The sequence below is a fragment of the Equus quagga genome, chromosome 15, assembly GCF_021613505.1.
Source record: "Equus quagga isolate Etosha38 chromosome 15, UCLA_HA_Equagga_1.0, whole genome shotgun sequence".
In the NCBI taxonomy this organism is placed as follows: Eukaryota; Metazoa; Chordata; class Mammalia; order Perissodactyla; family Equidae; genus Equus; species Equus quagga.
Window position 1 is genome coordinate 81,075,218 of NC_060281.1, and position 27,015 is coordinate 81,102,232.

General features: G+C 56.5%; 1 protein-coding gene across 1 annotated transcript; it reads left to right on the forward strand.

Moving 5' to 3' along the window:
* The first annotated feature begins 529 nt into the window (after positions 1–529).
* Positions 530–25,207, forward strand: FOXN4 (forkhead box N4). Its single transcript, XM_046641454.1, has 10 exons — positions 530–747; positions 1,565–1,653; positions 16,454–16,599; positions 18,596–18,720; positions 18,817–18,930; positions 19,257–19,384; positions 19,986–20,082; positions 21,113–21,320; positions 23,487–23,879; positions 24,921–25,207. Exons 2-10 carry the CDS (start codon positions 1,568–1,570, stop codon positions 25,178–25,180), a joined length of 1,557 nt encoding a protein of 518 aa, XP_046497410.1. The 5' UTR covers positions 530–747; positions 1,565–1,567; the 3' UTR covers positions 25,181–25,207.
* Positions 25,208–27,015: the final 1,808 nt, after the last annotated feature.

Genomic DNA, 27,015 nt, shown 5'->3' on the forward strand with positions numbered 1-27,015 from the left:
GCAGCCGCCACCGCCACCGCCACCGCCACAGCCGGGGCCCCGGCCGGCTCCGGGGCGCCTCCCTCTCCGCGCGGCCGGGGGCGCGCACTCCCGGCTCCCCCGCGGCCCCGGCAGGTGGAGGCGCCCGGCCCGCAGCCCCCTCCCGCCGCCAGCCGCGCGGGCGCAGCTCTCTTAAAGGGACAGGTGGCCGCGCTCCGCGTCTACCTGGGGCCCCGGCTCGGCCTCCTGGCTCGTCCCCGCTTTGGCGGACAAAGGGGCTTGCAACAGCTCTCTGCGCCCTCCCACCTCCTTTCCCTCGGGCAGTGACGGATGGCAAGTCTTAATACACCCAGCATCCTTTTGCAACTTAATTCTTCCAGCCCAAATCACCCTCGCACGGCTCCTCCACGCATGCTCGCGGGCATGCAGGGGCTGTCACTGTGGGCAAAGTTGGCAGAGGGGTGTCCCTAGCCCTGCGCCCCACCGCACCCAGAGCCCCGGGGCGTGCAGGGCTCGCGGCGGCTGGCAAACGCCCGTGCGATCCCCTTGACCCTGCCCTGCAGCTGACCCTTGGGGAAAAGCCCCCCGCACGGCTACTGCGCATGCTCTGAGCTGGACAGCTCCAGAGAGGGAAATTTAAAAACGGTTCGAGCTGCGACGGCGGCCAAACTGCGGACCGCGAGGGGCGAGCGCGAGGGAGCCCCCCTCCGACACCCCCGCGCGCCCCGGCAGCGCCTGCGGCGGCGGCCCGGCGAGGATCGGCTCCAGGTACCGCCTTGCAGCGCCGGCTTCGCTCCCTCCGCCCGGGCGGCGCCCTGCGTCGCCTTTCCAGGGCGCAGACCCGGGGCAGGGGCTGGGGGAGCTGCCTCTCCCTGCTTCCCTTGTCTCCTTCCCAGGAATCCTTGAATGACTTTTGGGGGCGGACTTGAGAGTCTTGGGTGGGTTTCTGTGTTCATTGCAGGCTTGGAGTTTGAGAAACTTAGGGAATTTTTTTTAGGGCTGTTTGTGTGTGGCGGGGGTGGGGTTGGGATTGGACTGGTTTTCCGGCAAGAGCATGTGGCATTTCTGAGGGCATTTCCAGAGCCCGGCCCTGCGGGGACTAGCCCCTTTGCAAGTGGGAATTTGGCTTCCCCAGAGAAACATCCATGACACATCAAGCTATCCTTTTTGGTTTATTTTTTATTTTCAAAGTGATCCTAACTGAGCTGCGGTTGAAAACATAAGGCTTGGAAGGGAATCAGGTTTCTCTGGCTCCTAGTTTGTGAGTCCACATTTTCCAAGACTTGACATTTGGATTCTAGAGTCTTCCTCTGTCCTTCCCTCATTAATTCGAAAGAACCTGGAATTTCATTCCATTTTCTTCATTGGCTTCTAAAACCCTGTAGAATTGCCCTGGGAAAGTGACGTGTGACGCTCAAGAATCCTCTAGTACTTTTTTCCCTCTTTTTTTTTTTTTTTTTTTTTAGAAAAAGTGTTCTGTTAGTTGTTTGAGCTCCATCCTTCTGAACTGTGGGAAAACTGTGGGTTTCTGCCCTGTCCATCGTTGCTGATGGGAGCTTTGTTTTCTGCTTGTCTTTTCCCCAAGGAGATGATAGAAAGTGACATCTCATCCATGATGTCAGGAATTATTCGAAACTCAGGGCAACATCGCCACCCCCCACCACAGGAATACAGGTGAGGGTTTCAGCCATAACAAACGGCGGATTTTTTCATTGCTTAAGGTGTTTATGTGCTGTTTATGGTTTCTGAAGCTGCCCAAGCGCTATCGTTAAATTAAATTCTGTGATTTTGCAGGAGAGCCAGAAGGTCATGATTTCAAAGTTGGTATCTCTTAGGCTGTGGGGGACCTGTGGCCTGGGCAGTGGGACCACTAAATGCCTGCCATCTTTTGTACCCTCCAAGAGAGGTGCCTTCCTGGGTGAGAGACTGGGCATCCTGGTGAACGTTAAGAGGACAACAGCAGCTATTGCTTCCCCTCCGTTGGCCCCAGTGGGGCTCCAGGAAGTGCTCCCCAACTCCACAAAGCTTTCTGGGGCAGAACTGGCTTCCATTCTCCTTGGATGTTGGAAAAGTTATGAGTTAGAACTCCTGAGTTGTTAGGCTGGCTGCGTGACTTTCAGCAAGTCCCTTGCCCTCTCTGGGCCTCACTTTCTCCTTAGTTAAATGATGCTCTTGAATTAGATCGTCTTAAGGTCCCTTCTAGGTCTCATGTGTTTGAAAATGAATTAGGTGGAGACTCAGGCGAAAATAAATTATTTTTTGAGACCAAATGAAGCGAGATACAAGTTGGGTGGGGGTGGGGAGCGCCCTTCACCTTTTTGTCTTCAAAATTCAGAACTAGCAAGGCCCCTAGGGAGTCAACTAGTCCAGCCTCCTTATTTTACAGATGGGGAAACTGAGGCCAAGAAAGGCGAAGGGGCTTGTCTAAGGTCACACAACAAACAGGAGCGAGGAGGAGAAGGAGGAAGGGCCCGGAGTCCCCTCGCAGCCTCTCTCCCTTGAGTCTGGGGGGGCGGCCTGACCTGGTTCCCAGGGCCCACCCCCAAGGCAAGCAGGGTGCACAGCTCCCTCAACTCGTGGGATTACGGAGTGGGGACGGGACAGGGCCTGGCCTGGGAAGAGCAGGCTGTCACCTCGGATCAGCCATGTTTACCCAGGGGCTGTCTGGCCCCCCGGGGCCACTGCCACTCACCAGCAGTGCCTTCTGGGGCGGACCGCAGCCCCCAATTAGAGGGAGGCTTCCTTCTGAGAGCCAAAGGAGGCCACAAATTCAAACAGATACTTGCTGAGAGCCTGCGGTGTGTGGAGCGGGGACACCAAATGTGAGCCAGGCACGCAGCCATTTATAAGCGCCTACTGTACGCCAGCCCCCTCTCCCTGTCACTCACCTCAGCCTGGGAGGCTGCCCTGATGAGCCTGGTTGTACAGGCGGGAAACTGAGGCTCAGAGAGCTTTTCTCAAGGTCACACAACCAGAGACACCCCCCCCCCCCACCCCAGGCTTCCTTCCGGGGCTGAAACGGTTTATGTCACGGCAGGTGGAGTGGGGGCGGCCCAAGGGTGAGGAATTTAGCCTCTGCTGTCAGTTATAATCCCAGCTGCCCTGGCCCTGTGGAGCTCCCTGAGCCTCAGTTTACTCATCTAAAAAATGGGGCTAGAAATAGTGCTCACTGCACGGAATTGTTATAAAGATGAAATAATGATTTCTGATTCTGCCACTTGCCAATTGCATGGTCCTGGGCAATTTCACCTCTGAACTTCTCCGCACAGTGGGGCAAATAAAAGCTGCCTCGAAAGAGTTAAATGCAATAGCTATGAAAATATCTGTGTATCCAGGGTGGCTCTCCTTCTGCCCTCCCAGCTGGAAGCCTGTGAGAAAGCTGGGCCGGCTGGAAGAGCTCAGAACCAAAGATTCTTATGGTCATAAAAGCGCCAGAGGCTGGGGCGTCACGCCATTAGGGCAGCTGCTCTGGGGTCCACGCATGAAGGTGCAAAATCCAGCTTTGGACAGGTCATGTGACTTGCGTCGGTATCCTCATCTTTAAAATGGGCACACAGGGACACCTCCCCGTGGGGTTGCCGGGAGGACTAAGCCAACAAAGCTCGCAGAGCAGGAGACACAGAACCACGAGTTGCTGTTGTCCTGACCTAGTTACGTGAAAAAGCCCAGCTGTCTGCAAGAGCGGGCCTTCCACGATGGAGGGCCCTTGGGGAAGGACGTAGAGGATCGTGGTGGCGGGAATCCCTGAATCCAGGTGCCCAAGGACCGCCCAGCAGGGGCTCCCACCAGCCCCAAGCCCTGGCACAGACTTTTCCTATTCGCATGGATTCAGGGCTGTTTTCTTGTGTTAAACAGCTAGCATATCCAGAAGGCAGAAGAACAAAATAATAGTAATAATAATAATAATAACAATAGCAGCTGGTGGTTTCTTAGCCCTTTACTACCTGCCTGTCTTGTGCCGTAACCATTCCACGACAGCAGCACTTTTGTGCTCATTTGCCAGTTGGGGAAACTGAGCCTCCACCAGATTAAATGGCTTAACAAGATGACACAGCTGGTTATGGGTAAAGTGGGGACTTGAACCTGAGGCCGTCGCACCCAGATGGTATGGTGGCCACCCCCTACCCCCATCCTACTGGTAAAGAGCACAGGTGCAGGAACAGAAGACGTTGCTCCACCACCTTACAGCTGTGTGACCCTGGACAATTCCTCACCCCTCTCTGTGCCTCAGTTTCTTCCTCTGTGAAATGGAGCAAGGAGAGGACCCAATTTTTGGGTTGTTGGCGGGATTCTGCGCCTCCATCTAGAAAAGGTGCTCGGCCAGGCCTGGGACGGAGCGCCTTCTCATGGAGGGGGAGGGGGCTCTTAGGATAATGCAATGACTCGCCCGTCCCTTCCAACCGCTCCCATTTTTCTCCCTGCGTAACAGCCCAGGAGAAGGTTATAGGCTTCTGATGTGCCCTCCCACGTCTCCAGAGAACCACTCCAAGGACCACGCGGGCGGCTGGGCCAGCCTGGTTCCAGCCCCCTGAAGCCCTCCACGCAACCGCCAGCCCCTCTATCCCCAGGGGCCATTTGACCGTTAACTTTCAATGGCCCTGTGCGTGGAGGAGGGGGGGGGGACAGCAGCTGGAGGCGGCTGCCCTGTCCCCGGGGAGCTGTCAGGAGTCAGTGGCCAGGCCTAGACAGCAAATTGGCAGCAGCCTCCCTGCCGAATGATGCTGGGGCCAGGGGCCGGTGTCGGGGGGTGGGGACCAGCCCTGACCTCCCAGGCAGGCAACAGCCGACAATTTGTGCTTGACGTGGGTTCGCCTGTTTCCCCTTGGCTCAAAGGCTGGGGTGAAGTCCACTCTTACAGATGCTGAGAAATACTTATTAAGTACCTACGGTGTGCCAGGCACCTGCTAAGCTCCTTAGCAAGTGCACCATCCCGTTTTATCTTGCTAGTAACAACTGTGAGGGAGGTGCGGGCAGGAGCCCACTTTGCAGACCAGGATACTGCGGCCCAGGGACACGACTTGCCCAAAGGCACACATTCGGGAAGGGGCCGAACTGCAGATTTTAACCACCTGCCCCAACTTTTGGACCTTATTCTAGAGGTCAGGTCCAACAACCTCCTTTTATGGACTGGGAAACTGAGGCCCAGAGAGGCAAGAGAAGGTAGGCTGCTGGTTCGTTGGAGCCTCGCCTGCTGCCAGGGCCACGTGGCTCAGCGGTTCTCCTGACAGATCCTTGTGCCAGACCCTCTGCAGTCCCTCCTCTGAGAAATGAGGTGACCTTGGGCAAAGCCCTTCCTCTCTCTGGACAGTGGTTTCTCATCTGTGAACCACAGCGCCCAGCACACGGTAGATGCTTAATAAATATTCATTGGGTGGATGGATGGTCGGATAAATATCACGTGAATAATAATACATCCATGGAAATACAGGAAGGCTTCATGCTCAAGGGATGACAAAATCCTGCTGTGTGGACCAGGACAGGCAGACGGTGCCTGCCTTTCCTCTTAAGCCCCGCGCTGAGCTGCGTGTGGCGATGGTTCAGTCTCTTATCAGTGTGGCTCCGCCCATCAGAGGGAAACTCCTTGCGCAGGGGAGGGGCTCCATCTGTCAGGGGCGGTGACCCTCCCAACATCCTTCCACCCCTTCACCCTCGGGCTGGCCTGAACAGCTCCTCAGGTGACCTTGCCGGCAAGGAAGAGAGGTGGCCTTCCTAGGGGCCAGCCCTCCTTTGGGGTCTTGTGGTTCCACCCCCTAGAAACCCAGAAATATGTGCACACACACCCCCAAGAACCAAGCCGAGTTCTAGAAAGGAAAGAGTCTCTTTTTCAAATTAATTCCTAATTAAGTCATTTCACATTGCGCTTACTCTTGGCCCAGCTGGGAATTTCTGAGCTTGCTACAAGACATTTGATTCTTTTTTTTCCTGTAAACGGTTACAAGAGATGTTACAAAATGTTAGCTAAATAAACACCTCCACGGAATGCTTAATCCCTTCTGTGTCGAAGTTGGACTGGGAACAAGAACAGTTGGTGCTGATGTAACAGTTCTTACTAACCACATCTCAGCAAGGCAGGGGAAACCGCTGTGTAATCAGAGTGGAAGTGACATCCCAGGTGGGGCCAGGCGTGCCTCTGTACTGCTGGGATGGTGATCTGCTGCCCCAGAGACAATATTTTTTGGGCAGACCCCTCCCAGTGGCCGTGCAAAGCAAGAGGAGAGAACGCCAGGGCTGGCCCAGTGGCACAGCGGTTAAGTTCACAGGCTCTGCTTCAGCGGCCCAGGGTTCATGGGTTCAGATCCCAGGTGTGGACCTACACACCGCTCATCAAGCCATGCTGTGGCAGTGTCCCACGTGCGAAATAGAGGAGGGTTGGCACAGGTGTTAGCTCAGGCCTAATCTTCCTCACAAAAAAAAAAAAAGAGGAGCGAATGCAGTGGGAAAGTAGGAAGAAATGTGCTTTGAGCACCTGCTGTGTGCTGGGCCCTGTCCTACAGGTTATCTGACCTTATCCTCACAGCCACCCTTGATGGTGGTAATTATTAGTATTATTCCATTTTACAGATGGGGAAACCGAGGCACAGAGAGGTGAAATGACTTGCCCAAGGTCACACAGCTACAAAAGGGTTGAAATGGGATTTGAACCCCAAACGGATGTTCCTTCCAGTGGACAATTGCTGCATCAACACTAAGGAACCCCAAGATAGGAAATAAAGGGTTAAATATGGGCTCTGGATTCCAGCTCTGCAGGCAAAGGTCCCCAGAGAAACCACAGTCCACCCACCAATATGCACGGCCCTGTGCACGCTCCTGCCGAGCCCCTTAGCACTGTCACATTTCACCTTTCCAGCAACAAAGGACAGTGACCGTGGGGTCCAGCTCTCCTCAGGTGGACAAATATTTGTCAAATGAAAGGATGAAAGCCTGAGCTGGTCCCTGTGGGTCTGTCCTCAGGTGTAGGACAAAGTCACTCCTGTCCTCCAGGAGCTCAGCGTCTAGAAGGCGGGGTGTACAAGGAGAGACGCCCGTGTGAAATTGACGAGTGATCTGGGGAGTCTCTGCTATGTGTAGAGGCTAACGGCATCATCATTCCAGGGGCAGGAAGACTGAGAGATGCTGGACTGGTCTGGGAGGGCTTCCTGGGGGAGGTGGTGTCTAAGCTGGGCAGGAAATGGGTAGAGCCTGGGGAATGCAAAATGTGTTGGAGCTGGGCTGGGCTGGGGGATCCTTTCCCCCTCCCCGACTCCAGCAGGTGTGTAATAAATGCCCGCAGGGTGCCAGGCCCTGTGCTGGGTGCTGAACAGAGCAGACGGCCTCCCAGTCCTTGATTTCCTAGAGTGGAAAGAATGGAAACACATGGAAATGAACACCTCATTGCAAAATGCGAGCTGTTTTGCAGACGAACACACGAAGGACCACAAGGGTCGGGTGGCCAGGAAGGGCCTCTCAGAGGAGGCAACATTTAAGCTGAGATCAGAAGCATGAGAAAGAGCCATCTGTGAATGAGCGCATGGAACAGCATTCCTGGCAAAGGGAGCAGCATGTGCAAAGAGAACTTAGAATGTTTGAGGAACTAAAAAATCGACAGGTGTGCTAGAGTAGAGGAGATGGGAGAGAAGGGGGCAGGAGGGGAGTGGGGAAGATGGCCAAGGGCCAGACCATGGCAAGGAGCTGGACTCTTCCTCCCCTGATGGGTTTTAAGGACAGTGACCGGCACTGATGTTCCTTTTAAAAGGTCACTGAGCGCTGGGTGTGAAATCCATCCATTCCACAAATACTGCACTGTGGTTTATGTACCCTGAACCAAGGGGCGGCCCCTATCATCACCTCTATTCTGACACGAGGACACTGAGGCTTGAAGGCTTTGAGTCATGTGCATGAGGACCCCATTAGCAGTAGAGCTGGGACTGGAATCCAGGCCCCCTGCTCATCTGCCATCCCTCCAGCAACTCAACTGAGGAATTAAGGGCATCGTTAATCAGTGTTTGTCGGGTTGGCCCCCTGCTCATGTAGGATGGCAGCCATGGCCTCCAGTGGTGTTTTGCTTTGCCCAGGGCCACCCAGGGCCACCCAGGGTCCCCTGACTGTGGCCTTGTCACCATGGAGGCGCATCCTTCTAAAACCGATATGATACTTGTTTGCCCTTCCTGCCCGCAGTTTGATTTGTTTCAGCCCAACTGGCAGAGCGTCCGAGTGAAGAGGCTGCGTGCGGGGTGGATGGTTGAAATCCCAGCTCCTTTGCTGTTGTGTTGTGAGGCTGAGGGGCAGCACTTCCCCTCTCTGGGCCTCAGCCATCCCATCCGTGATAGGGCTATGATAAGTAGCCACGCACAGGCTGTGGGCAGGCGAGGGAGGGGCAGACCTAAGAGGGCTGCAGGAAAGCAGGCACGCCACAGGGCAGATGCCCCTCCTTTTGCGTCCCTAGGTCAACTGGAATGTTATCTCCTGGACAGAGGGAGTTTTGTCTGCTTGGCAGACCAGGGCCTGGCAAGCAGGAGTTCAGGAAACGTTTGTGGAGTGAAGCAGGTGCTTACTGAGTGTCTGACACACTGCTCCCCACGGAGCCCGTCCCACGCCGCATCCACGCTAGTCAGAGGATGTTTACGATAATGTGAACCGCTGCCAGGCGTCGCACCTCCACGGGCTGAGTGGCCCACCTGCATCGTCCCGTTCAATCCTTGAGACACCTTGCAACAGGGGTACAGGTGTTAGCACCCCCACTTTACAGATGAGCTAACTGAGGCTCAGAGGCAGATGGGGCTGGGTGGGATTCAAAGCCAGCCTGGTGGACCCGAGAGCCTGCCCTTGTGACCACTGTGCTGAACTGCCAGAGAGAGAGCAATGGGGGGCGCCCCAGGGCCCGGGGTCCTCAGCTGAGATGGGCTCAGAATGTGGCATTGTGGGGGACCTGGGCTTCTGATGGCCCAGAGCCTTCAGAGCAAAACTCACAAGGACACGGGTAACACAGGTAAAGTGATAAGCACATAGTAGGCCCCCGGCCATGGGGGCCAGATGGTTACACTGCTGGTGGAGGATTACTCTCCTGTTGATTTTCCCAGGGTGCTACATTGCTCCTAGCCAGGCTCTGCTCCCTCCCGGACACTCCATGCTCTGACCCCTCCAGATCGGGGCCATGCCTTCAGCATCCCCTACTTCCTGGCAGAGGTGGGCTGCCTCCCTCTGCGGTCCCCCACCCCGGGCGGCCCTGCAGGCTGTATGTCCCCGTGGCAGCCCCAGAAAGATGGGAGGGGCTCACCCTCCTCGCGTTCCAGTTGGGGAAGTCCAGGCCAGGGGAGGCTCAGGTGGGAGGCTGCTGAGGGAGTTCCCCTGGCTCGGCCTCAGCTTTCCTATCCGTGAAAGGGGGAGATGATGGCCCCAAGGGGTGTGTGTGTTTCACAAGGAAAAGATGGATGTGGCCGAGCTTTGAAAAGCAAGAAGTGCCCCCTGTGTGGGGTGGGAGCTGTTGGTGAACCACAGAAATCAGAAGGGGACTCGGGAGCCCCAGATAGAAAGAAAATTTTTATTTTCTTCTTGTCCAAAAAGCTCTCCAGTCACTAATGAGGACGCCCTGTTGGTGGTAAACCCCCCACTTGGTTTGAGAAGGGCGCACTGTCAGGGGTCACCCTCAGGACCCCTGAACTAATAGCGTAACTGCTCTTTCAGCAGAAGACCAGATGCTTCATCGGAGCTGATGCTTAAACGAGCTGCTGTCATATTCGATCAGCAGCACCTCAGCGGAGGTGCTATCAGGATTCCCATTTTACACGTGGGGAAACGGAGGCCCAGGGCAGGTGACAGTCGCGCCCCCAGGAAGAGCCCAGTTCCGCCCGCCTTGGGGGTCGTGCCTGCTCCTGACCGCTGTGCTCCTCCACCTTCCTAGAGCCCGAGAGCCGGGGGTCTGAGGGGACCTCTACTCTGCCACGACTGCTTTATACACGGGAAACTGAGGCCTGGGGAGGGAGAGGGCTTCCCAGGAGGACAGAACTGTGGGGATGCGCCCCGGGGTCTGCCTGCAGGCTGCTCCAATGACTGACGGGGCACCCATCCAAAGGGACGCTGGAGGGAGCTTGGGCTCATCTTTCCCCCAGCAGCAGCCTGACAGGTCATCCCTCGGCTCCTGCTTGAATGCTCCCGGGCCGGAGAGCTCACTACTTTGTGAGTTGCCCATTTTTACAGAGCCCTTCCCTGTAACTTCCTTGCTGGTGGGGGCATCTTTTCTAAGGAAACACACTAAAACTCCAGATTCCATGAAATCAGCTCCTGAAACCCAAACCCCAATCAAATTTCCAGTTGTTTAAAGGCAGTGAAAAAACACCACAGATTTTTCCATCAACATTGAAAAGAATGTTCCAGACTCTGTGCCTAGTAGAACTTTCTACAATGATGGAAATGCGCCGCATCTACACTATCCAGTCCAGCAGCCACCGGCTGTGTGCAGCCACTAAGCACTTGAAATGTGGCTGGTATGACGCAGAAACTGAATCTGGAATTTTATTCAATTTTAATGATTTTACATTGAAATAGTTGCATGCAGCTAGTGCTACCTATTATATAGCACAGAGCTGGGACCTCTAGAATTCAGCGCATGTCTTCACCCATTCCTCAAAGGGCAGGGAGACAGCACGGTAGGGCTGTAGCCAACGCAGTGTCTGGCTGGGGGATCCTGTGGTCCTCAGTGTCCCCATCTGGCAACTGGGCAGGTGGCAATGATAACACCATCTGCCTGCTCGGGCTCATGTGAGGATGACATGAGGTCGGTCTTGTAACCACTTTAGCTCAAGGCCGGGCACATATCAAGGGGCTCACCCATCCCAAGCTGTGTCCACAAATTAAATAAAGTTAAGCAGGGCCTTCCACCCTGCCTGGCCCTGGGGGTTGGAGTGGGGTATCTGGAAAGCTGGTCTGTGGCTCATTTGTCTAATCCGTGAGGACTATGGCGCTCCCGTCGTGTGCCGGCCTGTGCTGGGCTCTGGGGCATGGCTCCTCCCTCAGGGGGTGCGAGGTCCCTGCTTCAGCATCACGTTCTCCTGGGGCCACCTGCACGCAGCAGTCAACTCAGCCCCGTCCCGGCCTCTGCCCTGCCAGATCTGGGGCCCCCAAGACCTGGGGGCACAACCCCTGCCCTCCTGGGGATACCAGCCGGGCTCAGGAGAAGGCGGAGGCTTGTGGCCAGCTAGGGGGCTCCCTGGGGCTCAAGAAAGGGGGGACGCTGAGAGGGGCAGAGAGGGAGAAGGAAAGGTGTCCTTTGTCAGGGAACTGAAGGTGCAGAGACACGGAGGAAGGCACCATGGAGGTGGAGGCGCAGGGTCAACATTTGGCCTCATCCGGGGCCTGCAGTGGGCCCTGGGCCTCCCGGCCCATGACACCCTGCACCGGGTTGGAGCGTGGGGTCACCTGAGCCGGCCGGAGGCGGGGGGGTGCCACGGCTCCCAGCACTGGGTGTGCGGGAAGCACCTGGGGTGGGGGGAGCGGTAACTGCAGGTACCCGGTCTTATTCCCAGAAAGCGTGACCGGATGGCTCTGGGCAGCCCTGGTGGTGGGGACACAGGATTAGCGAGTGTGTGGACAGAGACGGGTCTGTGGGAGACTGGGGGGCTGCATGCCATGTCAGAGAGAAGGGGGAGGAGAGGGGAGGGACGCTTACAAGGAGCCTCCTGTGGGCGCTCTGCCACTGTCGTTACCCCATTCTGCAGATGAGGAGACTGAGGCTCGGGAAGGTTTGGAAGCAGAGCTGATGTCCCTAAACAGGAAGAGTGGGGCCGGGACCTCATCACAGGGCCCCTCAGTCACAGTGACAGAGAGACAGAGAAACACGGAGAACATTCACAGAGGCACAGAGAGGACGGAAAGACAGAGACACAGAAAAGGAGAGAGTGGGAGAGGGTCAGGACAGAGGACAGGGTGCAGTGGGGACTGGGGGGCTGGAGGGAGCCGACAGAGGATCCTTTCTTGTAGCCTCCTCTGGAGGTGACCCCAGGCAGGCAGGCACCTGCCACACGGTGACCCGCGGGGAGAAGGGGCTGGATTTCCTCGTCCCCCAGAGGCTGAAGAGACGCCCCGGAGAGTGAGCACGACAGGTCTTGGAGATGCCAGGGCAGGGCGCGGGGTTCGCCTTTTCCTTTAAATTGCAAATATCCTGTCATTTTCCAGCAGAGGAGAAACCGGCTCGCTTGGGAAACTGACACAGGGTCACACGCACGCACACCAGGGACTCATCCCAAACCCTCGTGGACGGCAGGATGGTTCACAAAGCCGCTTCACCCACTCCCCGCACGCCAGCCCTGGGGGGTGCCAGCGTTGCTGCTATTATCATCATCCGCGCCCATTTTACAGCAGGGAATCTGAGGGCCTATGGCTGTGAACCAAGAGGTCTTTCCCATGTCACAGTTGCCAAAGACCCTGTGGCGTACGTCACCTCAAATGAATCACTAGGGAGAACAAGGATGGGGTACACGGGGCATCTTTAATGAGGGAACCCCAGGCACAGGTGAGGCAGAGGTTTGGGGAGCCCTCCCACGTCACCTGGAGAGGGGGCTGCCCTGATGCGCCTCTTTGCAGGGGACAGAAGAGGGTGGAAGAGAAGGGGACGGAGACGGCCAAGGACCCAGGCCGGGCAGCGGGCATGTGACACTCCCACTTAGGCCCTGGCCACTTCCTGGTCCCTGTGACGCATGGAGAAGAGGTGCCTGGATGCCAGACGACCCTGTGAGGTGCAGGAAGGAGCCAGGCTGCGGGGCCAGCGGACCCCACGGCGGAGCTCCAGAGCACCCACATCCACTTCCAGGGCAGCAGGGCTGGGGGGGCCCGGGGCAGGCATATGGGGGCCAACATTCTGGCACAGGCAGGAGGGGGGACCAGACCCCCTCTGGGATGCCTGGGACAGCAGGGGAACAGGGCCTGGCCACCGACCCCCAGAATGAGCAGCCAGGCCTGGGCCCAAAGTTGGGGACACACCATCTCCGTTGATCATCACAGTAACCCAGGGAGATATGGACTGCCATTCTCCCATTTTCCAGATGAGAAAACGGGGGCTCAGGGACCCGCAGTGACTTGTCCAAGGTTGCAGCCAGGGGGTCACAAGGACTTGCACCCAGAGCCGTCCGGTCAAACCTGAGCTATGCCCCCGCCCCTGCCACACCCTCTCAGGGCCGTCCTTCCCCCAGGGCCTTGCTGGGAGTCGCTAAAATACAGCTTCCTGGGCCCCATCGTGCACAGGTGCGGCTCCAGGGTCTGGGCTGAGTCTCGAACTCGGCTCTGGACCCAGCTCCTGAAGAGGCTGCTTCACACAGCCCTGGCTGCCACCCCACTCAGGGCGGGAGCCCTCCCCTGAGGAAGCCTGGTTCTCGCACTGCAGGAACCACCCGAGACTGGAGCAGGCAGACCCGGGTTCGAGTTCTGGTCATGATTTTTTGTCACCAATCTGGCCTCAGTTTCCCCATCTGTAAAGTGGGACCCCCTGCTCCCTGGCCAAGAGGCTGTCGCAGGGACTCAAAGAAGCAGAGGATGGCTCTGTGGGAACTAAAAGTGTTGGACATGACAGTCACTGTCACGCCATCCTCTGGGCTGGTGGCCTGGGGTCAGCCTATTTCAACCAGCCCAGCAGGCATTTAAGTGGCGCCACTGTGTGCGGGACGCAGGGTGAAACGGGGCTCAGGGCCAGCCCTCAGTGAGCCGAGAGGCAGAGCGAGGGCAGAGATGGCTGTGCGGCGCTTGCTGGCCCTGGCGAGGTCTAGGGAGCAGTCAGGACACAGAGGGGTCCCTGAGCTTGGGATCTGGGTGGCAAAGACCTCCCAGAGGAGGAGCCGCTCCTGGGCTGGAAGGAGCCCCAGCCCTGGTCCTTTTCTGGACTGTGAAATTGGGAGCAAACTGCTTCCCCTCTCTTGGCCTTGGTTTCCCTGGGCAAAATGAGGGGTAGGGTCAAATGATGCCTGAGGGGACTCCGGCATTAAGAGGCCAGAAGACGGAGCTGGAAGCGAGCCTCCAGGATGGGGGCGGGAAGAGCCAGCAGGCATGCCCAGCAGGGGACTGGCAGAGGCAGGGAGCAGCCGTGCTTGGGTGCACCGGGTGGGCTGCTGCTGGGTCCCACAGGAGTGGGGAGGGGGCCGAAGTGATGGGGAGGCAGTGGGACTCACAAACAGCCGGAAAAAGTACTAAGGAAAGAACCATGAGCAGAGCACTGTGCCCTCAGCCCCTGCTCCGCGCTCAGCTGCGCCAGGCAGGTCCCTCGTGTGATTCCGAAACAGGCTCAGGGCACTGAGTGACAGCTCAGGGTCTGTTTCTCTGTCTGTAAAGTGGGGATGGCAGGTAGCCCAGGGTGTGCTCAACAAATGGGAGCTGCTGGTGGGAGCAACCACAGAGGCGGCCTGTGTGACCCCAGAGCCCAAAGCTTCCGGGTACTTCCAATCCCCTGAGGGCCTGGCTCATATTATCCTTAACATTAATGTTGATGTTAATATGAATGACACCTACGTCAGACACTCCTCCGGGTCTTTACAGGCGATAACACATTTAATCCTCACGACACCCTATGAGCAAGGAACCATTATTACCCCATTTTACAGATCAAAAACTGAGGCCCAGAGAGGTGAAGTCAGTGGCCCAAGGACACACAGGTAAGCAGAAGTCAGGATTAGAACCCAGAGCCCAAGCTCTTAACCGCCACGTGTACTGTGTCAGACTCACCTACCCAGAGCTTCTGCTCCACGATGGCGCCCAGGAATCTGGTTTGTCTACAAGCCCTCAACGCCATTCAGGGCGCTCTAGTGGACCCTGCCTTGAGAAACCTGCCAGCAGGGGCTCACCTCCACTTCTCCCTGTGGCCTTGGCAGCAGGCAGAGTGGTGAGGGCAGTGGGGAGGTACAGCAGGTTACGGAGCATGAGTGGGACATGCACCACCAGACATGTTTGGCCAGCCACGGGGTGAGGAAGGGTGGGTGGGCGCCAGCCAGGCAGCCCTGAGTGCGGGCAACACACCAGGCCCTGCCCCTCGGCCTCACCCCGTGGTCTCCAGGGGCCCAAGGGGACAGATGGCATTGCCCAGGCCTGGGCCATGGCTGTCACTTGGCCAGATGAGTTATGCGCAGGCCGAAGGGGCGGCAGCCGGGGGGCTGCAGAAACAATGGCATCGAGACCCAGGACAATGGGGCCACGTGCCACAGGGGCAACAGTCGTTTGTCACACAATGGGCCGCCAGGGGACGGCAGCCGGGCCAACTGCTGCCACTGACACGGGCCGACCGAGTTTTCAAATCGTTTCCAGGCCCTGTTTTCCTACGAGGCAGCCAATCGCTGGGACAGCCGGGCAGTCACCTGATGCCAGCTCGGTGGGCTGAGGGCCCAGGCCCGGGGACAACTGAGCCGCAGTGGCCATGGCAACGCTAATTGTGGCCCTAAAGCACAAGGAAAGAGAAGGCAGGAGAGAAGGGAAGGAGAGGGGAGAGAGACAGGGAGAGAGAAACGGAGAGAGACTAGCAGAGAGAGGAGGAAGGAGAGGAGGAGGGGGAGGAGGAGGGGAGCACCTGTGGGAGGCGGCCGCGCAGCCAGTAGGAGGGCAGAGGCTGGTGTCCCACTGGGTCCTCTGTCAGATGCACCAGAAATCCAGAGGCTCCCCTCTTCTCTGTGAGGCCCCGAGACACCTAGTTTGGAAACTTGGACCTTTGAATTTGGACCGTGGGCCTCTGGGCAACAAACCAGAAAGCACCAGCTGGGGGACGGCAGGTGCAGTGGGGTCTGCTGTGAGCTCCTGGCCGGTTTGCAGCCATGTTATAACATGGACAAGATGCTGTTGTGGGGCCCCGGGCCCTCGGAGCCCCATGGAGAGCCTGACTCAGGGGCGCCGGGGAGTCAGGGTGACCCAGATCAGGGTCCCTGTCTGGCATCCCAGATGGGCAGCCTTTTTCCTTCCATGGAAGGCGATGTTCCTGCTCGTGAAGCTGTTGAGGGGTGGTGGGCAAGGGTCCTGACTGCAGCCGCAGTGGCTGCCTGGGGTCGTGTGAAGAGCTTGGGCTCCAGGCCATGCTGCCTGGGCTCCAGCCCCACCACTTCCTCTTTCATGTGGCCTTGGGCAAGTGGCTCAGTGCTCTGAGCCTCAGTTTCCCCATCTGTAAAATGGGAATAATGACAATACTACCCACCTGATAGGGTGACTGGGAGCGTTCAATGGGTTAATGCCTGTGAAGGACTCGACACGGTGCCTGGCACCCAGTAGTTGCTCCATAAACATCAGAGTTTATTATCTTGGTTGGGGCTAAGTGAGATGTGGTAAGTGAGTGAGTGAAGGAACCATCTGAGGATGTGCAATCTGGCTGCCACACGGGGGATCCCGGGCCCAGGTTCCCATGTGCAGCCCTGGGGATGGGCAGAATGGACGGCGAGGATGGCCCGAGGAGGTGAGGGGCCAAGGGGGTGATTCCAGAAGTAGGGGAGCCCCCCAGGAGCTGAACTCAGCTCCCCGCCTGAGCTCCTGTCCCTCCCTGCAGGCTCCTGGCCACCAGCAGTGATGATGACCTTCCTGGGGACCTGCAGTCGTTGTCGTGGCTCACAGCGGTGGACGTGCCGCGGCTGCAGCAGATGGCGAGTGGCCGTGTGGACCTGGGCGGCCCCAGTGCACCACACCCACACCCAGGTAGCCTCAGGGGCAACGTGGGGCGGGGTGAGGATGCTGCGGGCAGGGGAGAGGCCAGCACCGCCACCCACCCGCCGTGTGGCTGTGGCCGGGTCATTCTCTCTCTTTCTCTCTCCGAGCCTGTTTCCGCGTCTGTGAACGTGACTGATTCTACCTTCCTCCGAGGGAGGTGGTTCAGTCATTTGCTCACCACTGTGTGCCGGGCCCCGCGTGAACTGAGGTTTCAGTGAAGCAGTCAGACCTGCCCCTTCGCTGGGAGACGGTGAACAGCCAGAGCAGTCAGCAAACGATGGCCCGAGGGCCAAAGGCGGCCCGTGGCCTGTGTTCGTACAGCGTTTCTGTTAAGAACGGTTTGTACGTTTTTGGAGGATTGTAACAAAATGAAGATAGAGACCACAAGGCTGGCAAAGCTTAAAATACTTGGCATCTGGCCTTTCATGGAAGAAGTTGACTGACCCCTGATCTGGAGATTCAGACAGATGATACATGGAAAGTACGAAGCGCAGGGCCCAGCACACAGTAGGTGCTCAATAAATGGCAGCTGGTTGCAGTTATAGCATGTGGATTAAATGCCTAGAGACAGAGAAAGCGCTGAAGAAACACAATCATACCAGTACATTCAAAGTACCAACAGTTGAAAAACTAGTGTCTGGCAGTATTTCCTTCACTGGACAAATTGTTCCTGGCCAAAGCGTCCATAGCGGAGGTTAGCGAACTCTTTCTATAGAGGGCCAGGTAGGAAATGTTTGAGACTCTGTGGCCGATGCTGCCTCTGATGAAACTACTCAACTTGGCCGCTGCAGCGCAAAACCAGCCATCGACAATATGGAAACGCGTGCGTGTGCCCAGGTGCCAATAAAGCTTTATTTACAAAAACAGGCGTGGGCCAGATTCGTCCTGCAGCCATGGTCTGTCAACCTGTGATCCAGAACCCCCAGGGGACAGCTGTGTGACTTTGGGCAAGTGCCTTCCCCTCCGCCCTGTTTCTTCATCTGTGCTGAAAGAACTGCCCTGATAAGGTGTTGTGAGCATTCAGAGTAGAAAGCATGCTGCACACAGTAGGTGTTCAATAAATGGTAGCTGAAGTAAGGAAGCCCCTTCCTCCTCACTGTGTCACCACACGCCTCCTGTGTGCCTGTCACTGTGCCAGGTGTCTGGAGCCCTGAGTCACACAAGATGTGGTCCCAGTTCTCAGGGAGCTGAGGGCCTGGTCAGAGAAGGACAAGGCAGACAGACCAAGGCACAAACGATGAGCCCAGGTGGCAGCTGGAGCTTGGAGGAGAGCTGAGGGACCCAGGCTTCCTGGGAGAGACGGCCCGAGGGCAGGATCCCCTTGCAGGGCAACTTTGCTTGATTGGAGGCAGCTCCCTAAAATCTCCTGGTGCAGTGAGAATCTGTGATAGATCAGCAATGTCTAGCACAGGCAGAGCGCTGGATGGGGTGTGGGTGTGTACCTCTGCTGTTTCTGAGCTGACCCTTGGCAGAGGAGCAGGCTCGGCAAAGGGGACAGGAGGCACAGAGTCATCTGGACCTAAACCTAGAGGCTCTGGGGAACCAAGACACGCTTTTGAGGAGAGAGGAACAAAGAATTGGAGTTTGAACTTCATGGAGGACAGGGAGCGAGGTAATAATTACACCATCATTATGACTTATTAGAGACCGATATTTATTGCGATGTTATCAGGTGTCCAGCAATGTGCTAAGCGCTTTATAGACATTGTCTCAGGTAACCCTCACAAGAACGTCACAGGTGGGTAACATCAGTAACCCCATTGTACACATGAGGAAACTGAGGATGGCCCAAGGTTACACAGCTGGTAGGAACCCACTCTTCACCACGACACCCCAGGGAAGTGATGTGCCAAGCACCTACTGTGCACCTGGCACCAATGGTGGGGATGGCTCCATTCTCTGGAGGTCCTCAGGGCCTGGGCTGTCTGGGCCCGTGGCCACCGTTCCTCCAGCTCAGCGGTGTCTCTGTGCTTCCCTCCTGCAGGAGCCTTGGCTGGGGCAGCTGACCTGCATGTGGGAGCCACCCCAGGTCCCCTGCTCCACGGCCCGGCTGGCATGGGCCCCCAAGGCGTGCTGGGCTTGGGCCCCTTGGCCAGCCATGGAGCCAACGTAAGTGCTACCACATGGGTCCGAAGCAACAGGAGTATCTCCCAGGCTGGGGTGCCCCCCACCCTGACCCTCTGTCTCCTCTTCTCCTGGTCCCAGCAGATGAGCCAGTTCCCTGTGGGGGGCCAGCCCTCACCCCGTCTGCAGGACCCTCCACAGCTGTACTCTCCCGCCTCCCAACCACAGTTCCCGCTCCCCCTGGGCGCCCAGCAGGTACTGGGGCTCAGAGGGGCCCAGGACTCGGAGGCAGACACCGTTGGCTTGGGCTGGCCAGGGACCTCTCTGAACCTCAGTTTACTCACCCGGAACACGATGATACTGCTCCCACCATACCCACGGCATGGGGTCATCTACTCAGTTCTCCCCCAAGCCCTGCAGTGGCTGGGGAGCAGGTCGTCTCCTGGGGCTGGAAACCCCAATCTCGCTTTTCGAGACTCGGCTGGGCTGGGCTGGGGTTTTTGAGTGGCTTATGCTCTCTCTCACCTTCTCTCTCACCTTCTCTCTCTCTGCCACCCTTCCCCTGTCCCGCCTGTGGGAAGTGCCCTCCTGTGGGCCTGTGTGGCCCCCCATTTGGGGCACGGCCTCCCTACCCCCAGCCCCACGGGGCCGTGCATTCATCCCAGGACCTGCACCCCAAACACTACCCCAAGCCCATCTACTCGTACAGGTGAGGTGAGGGCGGGCTGGCGGGCTCGGGGAGGAGAGGGCTGAGGGCTGCCTTAGGGCATCTCGGACAGCAAGGGCTGGTGGCCCAGACTTCCAAACAGGAGGTCTGGGGAGTGGGGAACCCCCGGGGGGGACCTGCTCTCAGGAAGGACCATCATGTGGTCTGTCACCCCCCAGCATTGAGAAACCACTCCAGACACTGAGCCCAGTGCCCCACTCCGTCACTCACAAGCTGTGAGGCCTTGGGAAAGTGGCTTGGCCTCTCTGAGCCTCAGTTCCCTGTCATAGAATAAGTCATCAAAATAACAGTATTGTGGATCTCACAGGAGTCTGGGGAGAGGGGAAGCAGCCTAGTGAGAGGCTACAGGCCTAGAGGCTCACTATGGGGAGGGGATGAAGACAGCCTTCTCAAATCAGTATCAAGGGCTGAGTTCAGGGTCAAGGAGAAGGGCAGGGCCGTGAAAAGGTATCCAGGGCTCACACTCTGATTACGAGGGGGCTGCTACCTGTGGGGTCGACCAGGGCAGGCTTCCTGGCAGAGGGGACCTGGGACTGTCAGCCCAGATGCCTTCATGCCCAGCCGCCCCACCTTTTGCCTCCAGCTGTCTGATCGCCATGGCCCTGAAGAGCAGCAAGACTGGCAGCCTGCCTGTGAGCGAGATCTACAGCTTTATGAAGGAGCACTTCCCCTACTTCAAGGTGAGGGGCCCCAGCCCCGGGCAGCAGTGCTGGAGCTGCTCTGGCCTCTCCCTGGCATGACTAGAGCCCAGGAGTGGCTGCAGGCCAAACTGGGCCACCCTTTTGGGCCCCATTATGTCCACAGACACCTGCACATGGGCACTTGCATAGATATGAGCAAAGAAATTCAGAAAGAGGAGGGAGCATTTGAGGTGGGCTCTGACAGATGAAGAGGAGTTTGCAGGCATCCCAGGGGCAAAGGGTAGAGAAGGCCAACCCAGTTAGTCAGCACAGACTCAGCAAAACATAATGAGGCAAAAGACAGACCTGGCGGGAGCCTCTGCCTCTCTGAGCCTCAGTTTTCTCATCTGTAAGATGGGGAGAATGATACCCAGCTGGGAGGTTAGTGAGGATTCTGCGTGTAAAGCGCCTGGCAGCTCATGGCACATGGTTGGCCGTTAGGAGTGTTATGTTTGTTGGCATCAAAGGAAAAAAAGGAGCAGGAGGTCAGAGGGTACCAAGCTTTGGGGTTGCTAGCCTGGACAGTGTCCTTAGCAGAATTATTGCAGCACAGTGCGCGCGCGCGTGTGTGTGTGTGTGTGTGTGTGTGTGTGTGTGTGTTTAGGGTATTAAGTGCATTGTAAAATACCTGGTTACCTAATAACAAAGTAATGGGTATTTAACAATGACTGGCATTTAATATACTGGACTGGTTATCCGTGTTTTAGCATCATCTCGCTTGCTTTCTCCCCGAGTCGGGGAGAGCGAGTGGAAGATCCGACAACCCTGAGCCTCATCCTCGGGTATTAACCATTGGCTGGAGCTGAAGTACAGCTGCCCCTTTAATGAGGGCATGGGCCCTTCCGTTTGCCACAGTCCCCACCGCTCTCTCGTGTATTCCCACGTGGAGGTGGACTGTCGGACACTGTCATTTTACCCCGCCCACTGTTGTGTGCTGCCCCTGTAGGCCCGCATTTGCGATGCCCCTGGAGAGGAAGGGTTTATCGGGAGGTCTCTCAGGGCGTCTCCTGTGTGCCCATGTCTCCCGTAGACGGCTCCCGACGGCTGGAAGAACTCGGTACGGCACAACCTGTCGCTGAACAAGTGCTTCGAGAAGGTGGAGAACAAGATGGGCGGCTCCTCGCGCAAGGGCTGCCTGTGGGCCCTGAACCTGGCGCGCATCGACAAGATGGAGGAGGAGATGCACAAGTGGAAGCGGAAAGACCTGGCCGCCATCCACCGGAGCATGGCCAACCCCGGTGAGGCCTGGGCCCGCGCCAACACACGCGCGCACACACACACACACACACACGCAGCACATCCTGCCCAGCCGGTGGCCGGGCCCAGCCACAATGGCGGGGTCACAGGCGGGCGCCCCGTGAACCCCCCTCCTGTGAATACACCTCCCTCCCCCGTCTCCAGTGGCCGGGAAATTGAGGAGCCTGGTCAGAAACACATGAAAAGCTGTTGACCATCACTAGCAAACCCCGGTTTCTCACACAGAAATGCCAAACGCAACAACCACGGGGTGACACCGCTTTTTACCTTTCCCACCACATTGGCTGAGGTTTTAAAAAGTAATAAAATGATAACACCCAGTGTAGGCCAGGAAGTGGAGAAGTAGGCACCTTCATAGACAGCTGGTGGGGATGGAAGTTGTTAAACGTTTCCAGGGCAAACTAATGTATCAAAACCATGCAAACTGTACGCATTTATCGGCCCGATTATTCTACTTCTGGCAATTTATCTTGTGGAAATGAAAGATTTGAGCAAAAGGTTTATGAACAAAGTTATCCATCCAAAATCTATTTCTAAGAGGAAAAAATTGAAAGCAATCTAGACCGCCTACAATAGGGGATTAAGTAGATAGAATGTCATATCATGCCAGTATTAGAGATAAAAATATTTTTGGAATATAAAGAAATGTTCCTGCTACAATAAGTGAAAAGAGACGTGTTACGAATTAATATAGCCAGCATGATCATATTTTAAAATGCATCTACATCCATGCCCATTTATATATATATATGTATGTATGTTTTATCTGTATTATATGTATATACATATATAACACATACATAATGTACATAAATAACTATATAGAGAGAGAGACAGAGAAACAGAGAGAAACCAGGAGGAGGAAATATACCAAAATCTTTACTTGAATGGAGAGACCACTGATAATTTTTACATTCTTCACGTGTTTCTTTATTTTCCAAATCTTCTACCCTGTTCATAAATTACTTTTATATTTAGAAAAAAATATTGCATCTGCTTTTTAAAAAAAAAAATTAAGAGACGTGAAGGAGTGGGCCTACCGGGGACATAGGAATGGAGCGTGTGAAACGGGGGCTGACCCTGCCCAGCCTTAGGACTGCGAGACTTCGGCCTGGCACCGTGTCTGAGGCTCGGGTGTGCAGGGGGACGGGAGGATAGCTCAGAGACGAACAATGACGGGTGAGAAGGGCCACAGCGGGATCCAACAGACCCTCAGCTGAGGGGGTACCACATGACCCCCACCCCACAGGGAGCTCTGGGGGCTGGCTTGAGTCCCAGGGCCGGTCCGGACACATTCAGTGTGAGATCTTGGGCGGGCCATTTCTCCTTCCAGAGTCTAAGTGTCCTTGTTTCTTAAATGAGTGTGACCCAAATAGATCTCGGGACCCTAGTGGTCCAGTCTCAAAACTGCGCTGCGTTCCATGAGGCACGAGGCAACGACCACAAATAAGAGTGATTTCAGTCTCCTTTCCATCCAGGAGCGTTGAGGAGGATTCCATTTTTTACCCACAGTAACGCTTCTTCGTGTCTCTCCAGTAGCAGGGAGTGCCAGGGCCCCTCGCATGTTAATAAATTTGTCCCAGTCGGCAGCCCCTGCTGTGCCTCCCCTTGCAGGGCTGTTAGGAGGTTCTGGCACAGTCTGGCAGTTACAGCACAGCCACCTGTCACTTTACAGTGGGGACACATTCTCAGAAATGATTGTTAGGCGATTTCCTCGTTGCGTGACCATCGTGGAGGGACTTACACACACCTCGATGGGACAGCCTCCTACACACCGGGCCTCTACGGTCCTGATCTTAAGCACCCACCCTCAAATATGTAGTCCGTCATTGTCCAGAATGTCGTCCTGTGGCGCACGACTGTGCTTTCCTTTAAGGCGCTGTCGCAGTGAGAGGAACTGATGTTATTAGCTGAGCCTCCCCTCGTTCCTCAAAGTCACTACTCAGTTTGTGATTTCAGTACTTTTCCACAACGACCCTGTGCAGAGTATATGATGTCACCTCATAGATGAAGAGACTGAGGTTCAGAGAGTCCAAGAGGCTTGCTAAGGTCACACAGGTGACAATGCTGGGATTTGAACCCAGGCCTGAGCTGGGGCCCTGGAACCGCACGGTGGCTTCTGAGTGACCTCTCCCCCTTTCCTGCAGAGGAGCTAGACAAGCTGATCTCAGACCGGCCAGAGAGCTGCCGACGCCCTGGCAAGCCGGGGGAGCCCGAGGCCCCTGTGCTGACCCACGCCACCACAGTGGCCATGGCCCATGGCTGCCTGGCTGTCTCCCAGCTGCCGCCCCAGCCCCTGATGACTCTGTCCCTGCAGTCAGTGCCCCTGCACCACCAGGTCCAGCCCCAAGCACATCTGGCCCCAGACTCTCCCGCCCCAGCCCAGACCCCGCCCCTGCACGCCCTGCCGGACCTGAGCCCTAGCCCTTGCCCACACCCCGCCATGGGAAGGGCCCCTGTGGACTTCATCAACATCAGCACCGACATGAGCACCGAGGTGGATGCCCTGGACCCCAGCATCATGGACTTCGCTCTGCAGGGTGAGTTGGGGGAACGGGCTGATGGAGACAGACCGGGAGGGGAGAGGCTGGGGTGCCGGAAACACAGGGAAGGGGAGGGAGAGGAAGACTCTGCATTTCCCCTACAGCTCACTCCTTCAACCACCTAGGAGTAGCGAATCACAGCAAGCATTTAATGAGCACTTACTGTATACCAAGCTCCATGCCAAGCACTGCAACGGTCCCATGAGGTCACTGCCATTTCATGTCCCCATTCAGCTAATAAGGAAACTGAGGCAAAGAGAAAGGAAGTCACTGGCCTGAGGTCACCTGGCTAGTAAGTGGCAGAGCCAGGATTTCAACCCAGGTCTGTCTGACCCCAAACATTCAATCAGTAACTGCTTCCACTTGCATGTGCCAACCTCAGGCCAGGCCACGCTCTGCCCCACTGCCCATCACACGGTCAGTCTCGATCCATGGGGAGTGAACGAAGGGAGGAAGGAAGGAACAAAGGCATCAACAAGGGAAGCTCGGGTTTCAGTGAAGGCTCATGATTAAGTCACCAGCATTGGTGCACCTACTGTGTGCCAGCCAGTGGCCGAGACATCCTCTGCCCTCAGGAATTCCGCATGTAGTGAGGGAAATGGACTAGTTAGCAGGTTAGTCAGCAAGTTAGTAAGTCAGTTATAGCCGTGAAATGGGTATGTTTGAACCTCCCTGCCTCCCGCCCTGGATTCTTGTTAGTGAAACCGCCCAAGGAAAGGGAGGCCATTGTGTGTCCTGGGCCTTGACCGTGAGCTTCTGCTGAAGGAGGGCTGCGTGCTTGCACACATCCCCTTGTTTGATCCTCGGGCACCATCTCTGATCATCTCCATTCCATTCCAAGGAGCTGGAAGTGACATTGCCAAGGAACCCCTGCGGGGTGGGAGGGGGCCCGGGGCCGGAACTCTGGCTCCTCCACACCTTTCTCCTCCAACATGTGGCCTTAAATCCCGCTTGTGCATAGTCTTGCCTCTTACTGAGGATGAGCCTCGAGTCTGTTGGCAGGAAGGTAGCTCCCCCAAACGCTTGTGTCTTTGACAGGGAACCTCTGGGAGGAGATGAAGGAGGAGGGCTTCAGCCTGGACGCGCTGGGGGCCTTCGCGGACTCCCCACTCGGCTGCGAGCTGGGGGCCTCGGGCCTGACCTCCGTCTCTGGCGGCAGCCACCAGTCCTTCCCAGACTCGCAGGGAACGGGTCTGTACGCCACATACTCGACCCCCGACAGTGTGGCCGCGTCCGCTGTCGCCTCCCCATCTCAGTACCTGGGCGCCCCAGGGAACAAGCCCATAGCCCTCCTTTGAGCTGCAGCCACGCCTGCCCAGGAACCCGGGCCCGCAGGGAGCGGACCGAGCCGGCTGTTCCAGAAGAAGGGCCCTGACCCACCTCCATGGGAAGCCTGTGGGACCTCCCCAAGTAAAAGGACAGCGGGGAGCGGACGAGCATCCTGGCTCCCCTAGCCCTGACGCTCCTGCGAGAGTTGAGACGTGAGGCTGGCAGGGCTGAGAACAAGGTCTCTCCAGCCTGCCTACATGCTGGGCTCCCTCTGGGACGCATTGGTGAGCCAGGGAACGGCCCTGGCCGGAAGGCTCTGTAATTTATTCTTCTGGAATGACATATCCAACTCAGCCTCCCATGGATGGGCCCTGAGGCCACGCGTGGAGCTGGCAGACTGTCGAATTTCTCTTGGACCAGAACAGGCTGAACCCTGACATGGGCGTCCGCCCTGCCGGCCCCCTTCTCCCGTTGTCTGTTAGAATTCCACAGAGGAGACCCCTGCACCATGCTGGGCACCGTGACCCCACACACGTGTATTTATATTTATTGAGACCTGTCCTCACCACCTCTTCGAACCAGCCCGCGGCCCCTCCCCACATCGCGGCGATCCTAACCCTAAATTCTCTGAGATTCTCGGCTCCCACTGGCTCTTCATCCCTTTGCGGCCTTAGGCTGCTTTTGAGAACAAACAAGCGTTTTGATACTATGAAACATCCTCTTTTTTAAAATTAGATATTTTTCTGATTGTCCCGTCATGATTCGCATCTCTCGCCTCGTGCACCTAAGAGGAGAGGTGTGCTAGTTTGCGGTCCAAGGAGCTTTCTAAGGGCAAGTCGGGATGAGCCTAGGAGAAATGGCAGGGGCTTTTTGTACTGGAATTTAAGAACCCCCGATGGGAAGGAGGCAAACTGTGAACCATGTAAGCTTGACCCACGAAGCGAGTGGGGCTGACGAAGCTGCAATGAGGAGTGACAATTTATCGTCACTTCTTGGCCTATTTCATTGCCGATGACTGTGTTATGTTTTTTTCTCTGATTGCCAGTGCCTGACTTTCCAAGTGGCAGGTCCTGCAGACAGCTGGGTCAGGCGGGAGTCAAGGGAAAAGAGAAGGTAAACAGTCTTCCAGCTAAGCTGAGACTGAGAACCTGCAGTAGCAGCTTGCACTGTTGTCCCCTCTTGACCAACTGGAGGTTTGGCTCCTGTGTCTGGGAGTTCCCAAACCCAGAGCCAGAATTTTCCAATTAAGCAACAGATCCACCACCTGGAAGGTTGGGTGTTTAGGCCTGTCTTGAAGGACCACCTTTAGGCCTTTCTTAGTTCTGGGACTTTCCACTGAGCATCCACCATCTTTAGACACACCCTGGTGCCGTCTGTCTGACCAGCCCTGCTCAGCTGCTTTGTGTGACGTGACCCCCGATGAGTTAACACATTTGAGTTGTTGTTAATGAAGACCCCGTGTTTGGGCGACCCCAAGACTGTGTAAGCGCAGCATTGAATACCTGCCTTCATGTCAATAAAGGCTGGACGGCAGCTCTGTGGCTCGGAGGGAAGTGGGAAGGGAGGTAAAGGAGGACGCCACTCACTCACCTCTCACAGGGGAGACCCCATTTACAGATGGGGAAACTGAGGCCCAGAGAGGCAGCACCACAGCGGCACTGAACCCAGGTCTTCTGATTCCAGGTTCCCATCGCGCCAGAAAGTGGGCGGAGTTTGTCATTATCAATAAAATTAGCATGGCTGCTGTTTATGTCCCTCAGTTCGAGGCTCGTGGCAGGCGTTCTCTCAGACAGCAATGTGAACCCCGTTTACCCTCAGAAAGTGGAGGCTCAGAGAGGTGGGGTCACCTGAAGAGGCAGGACTG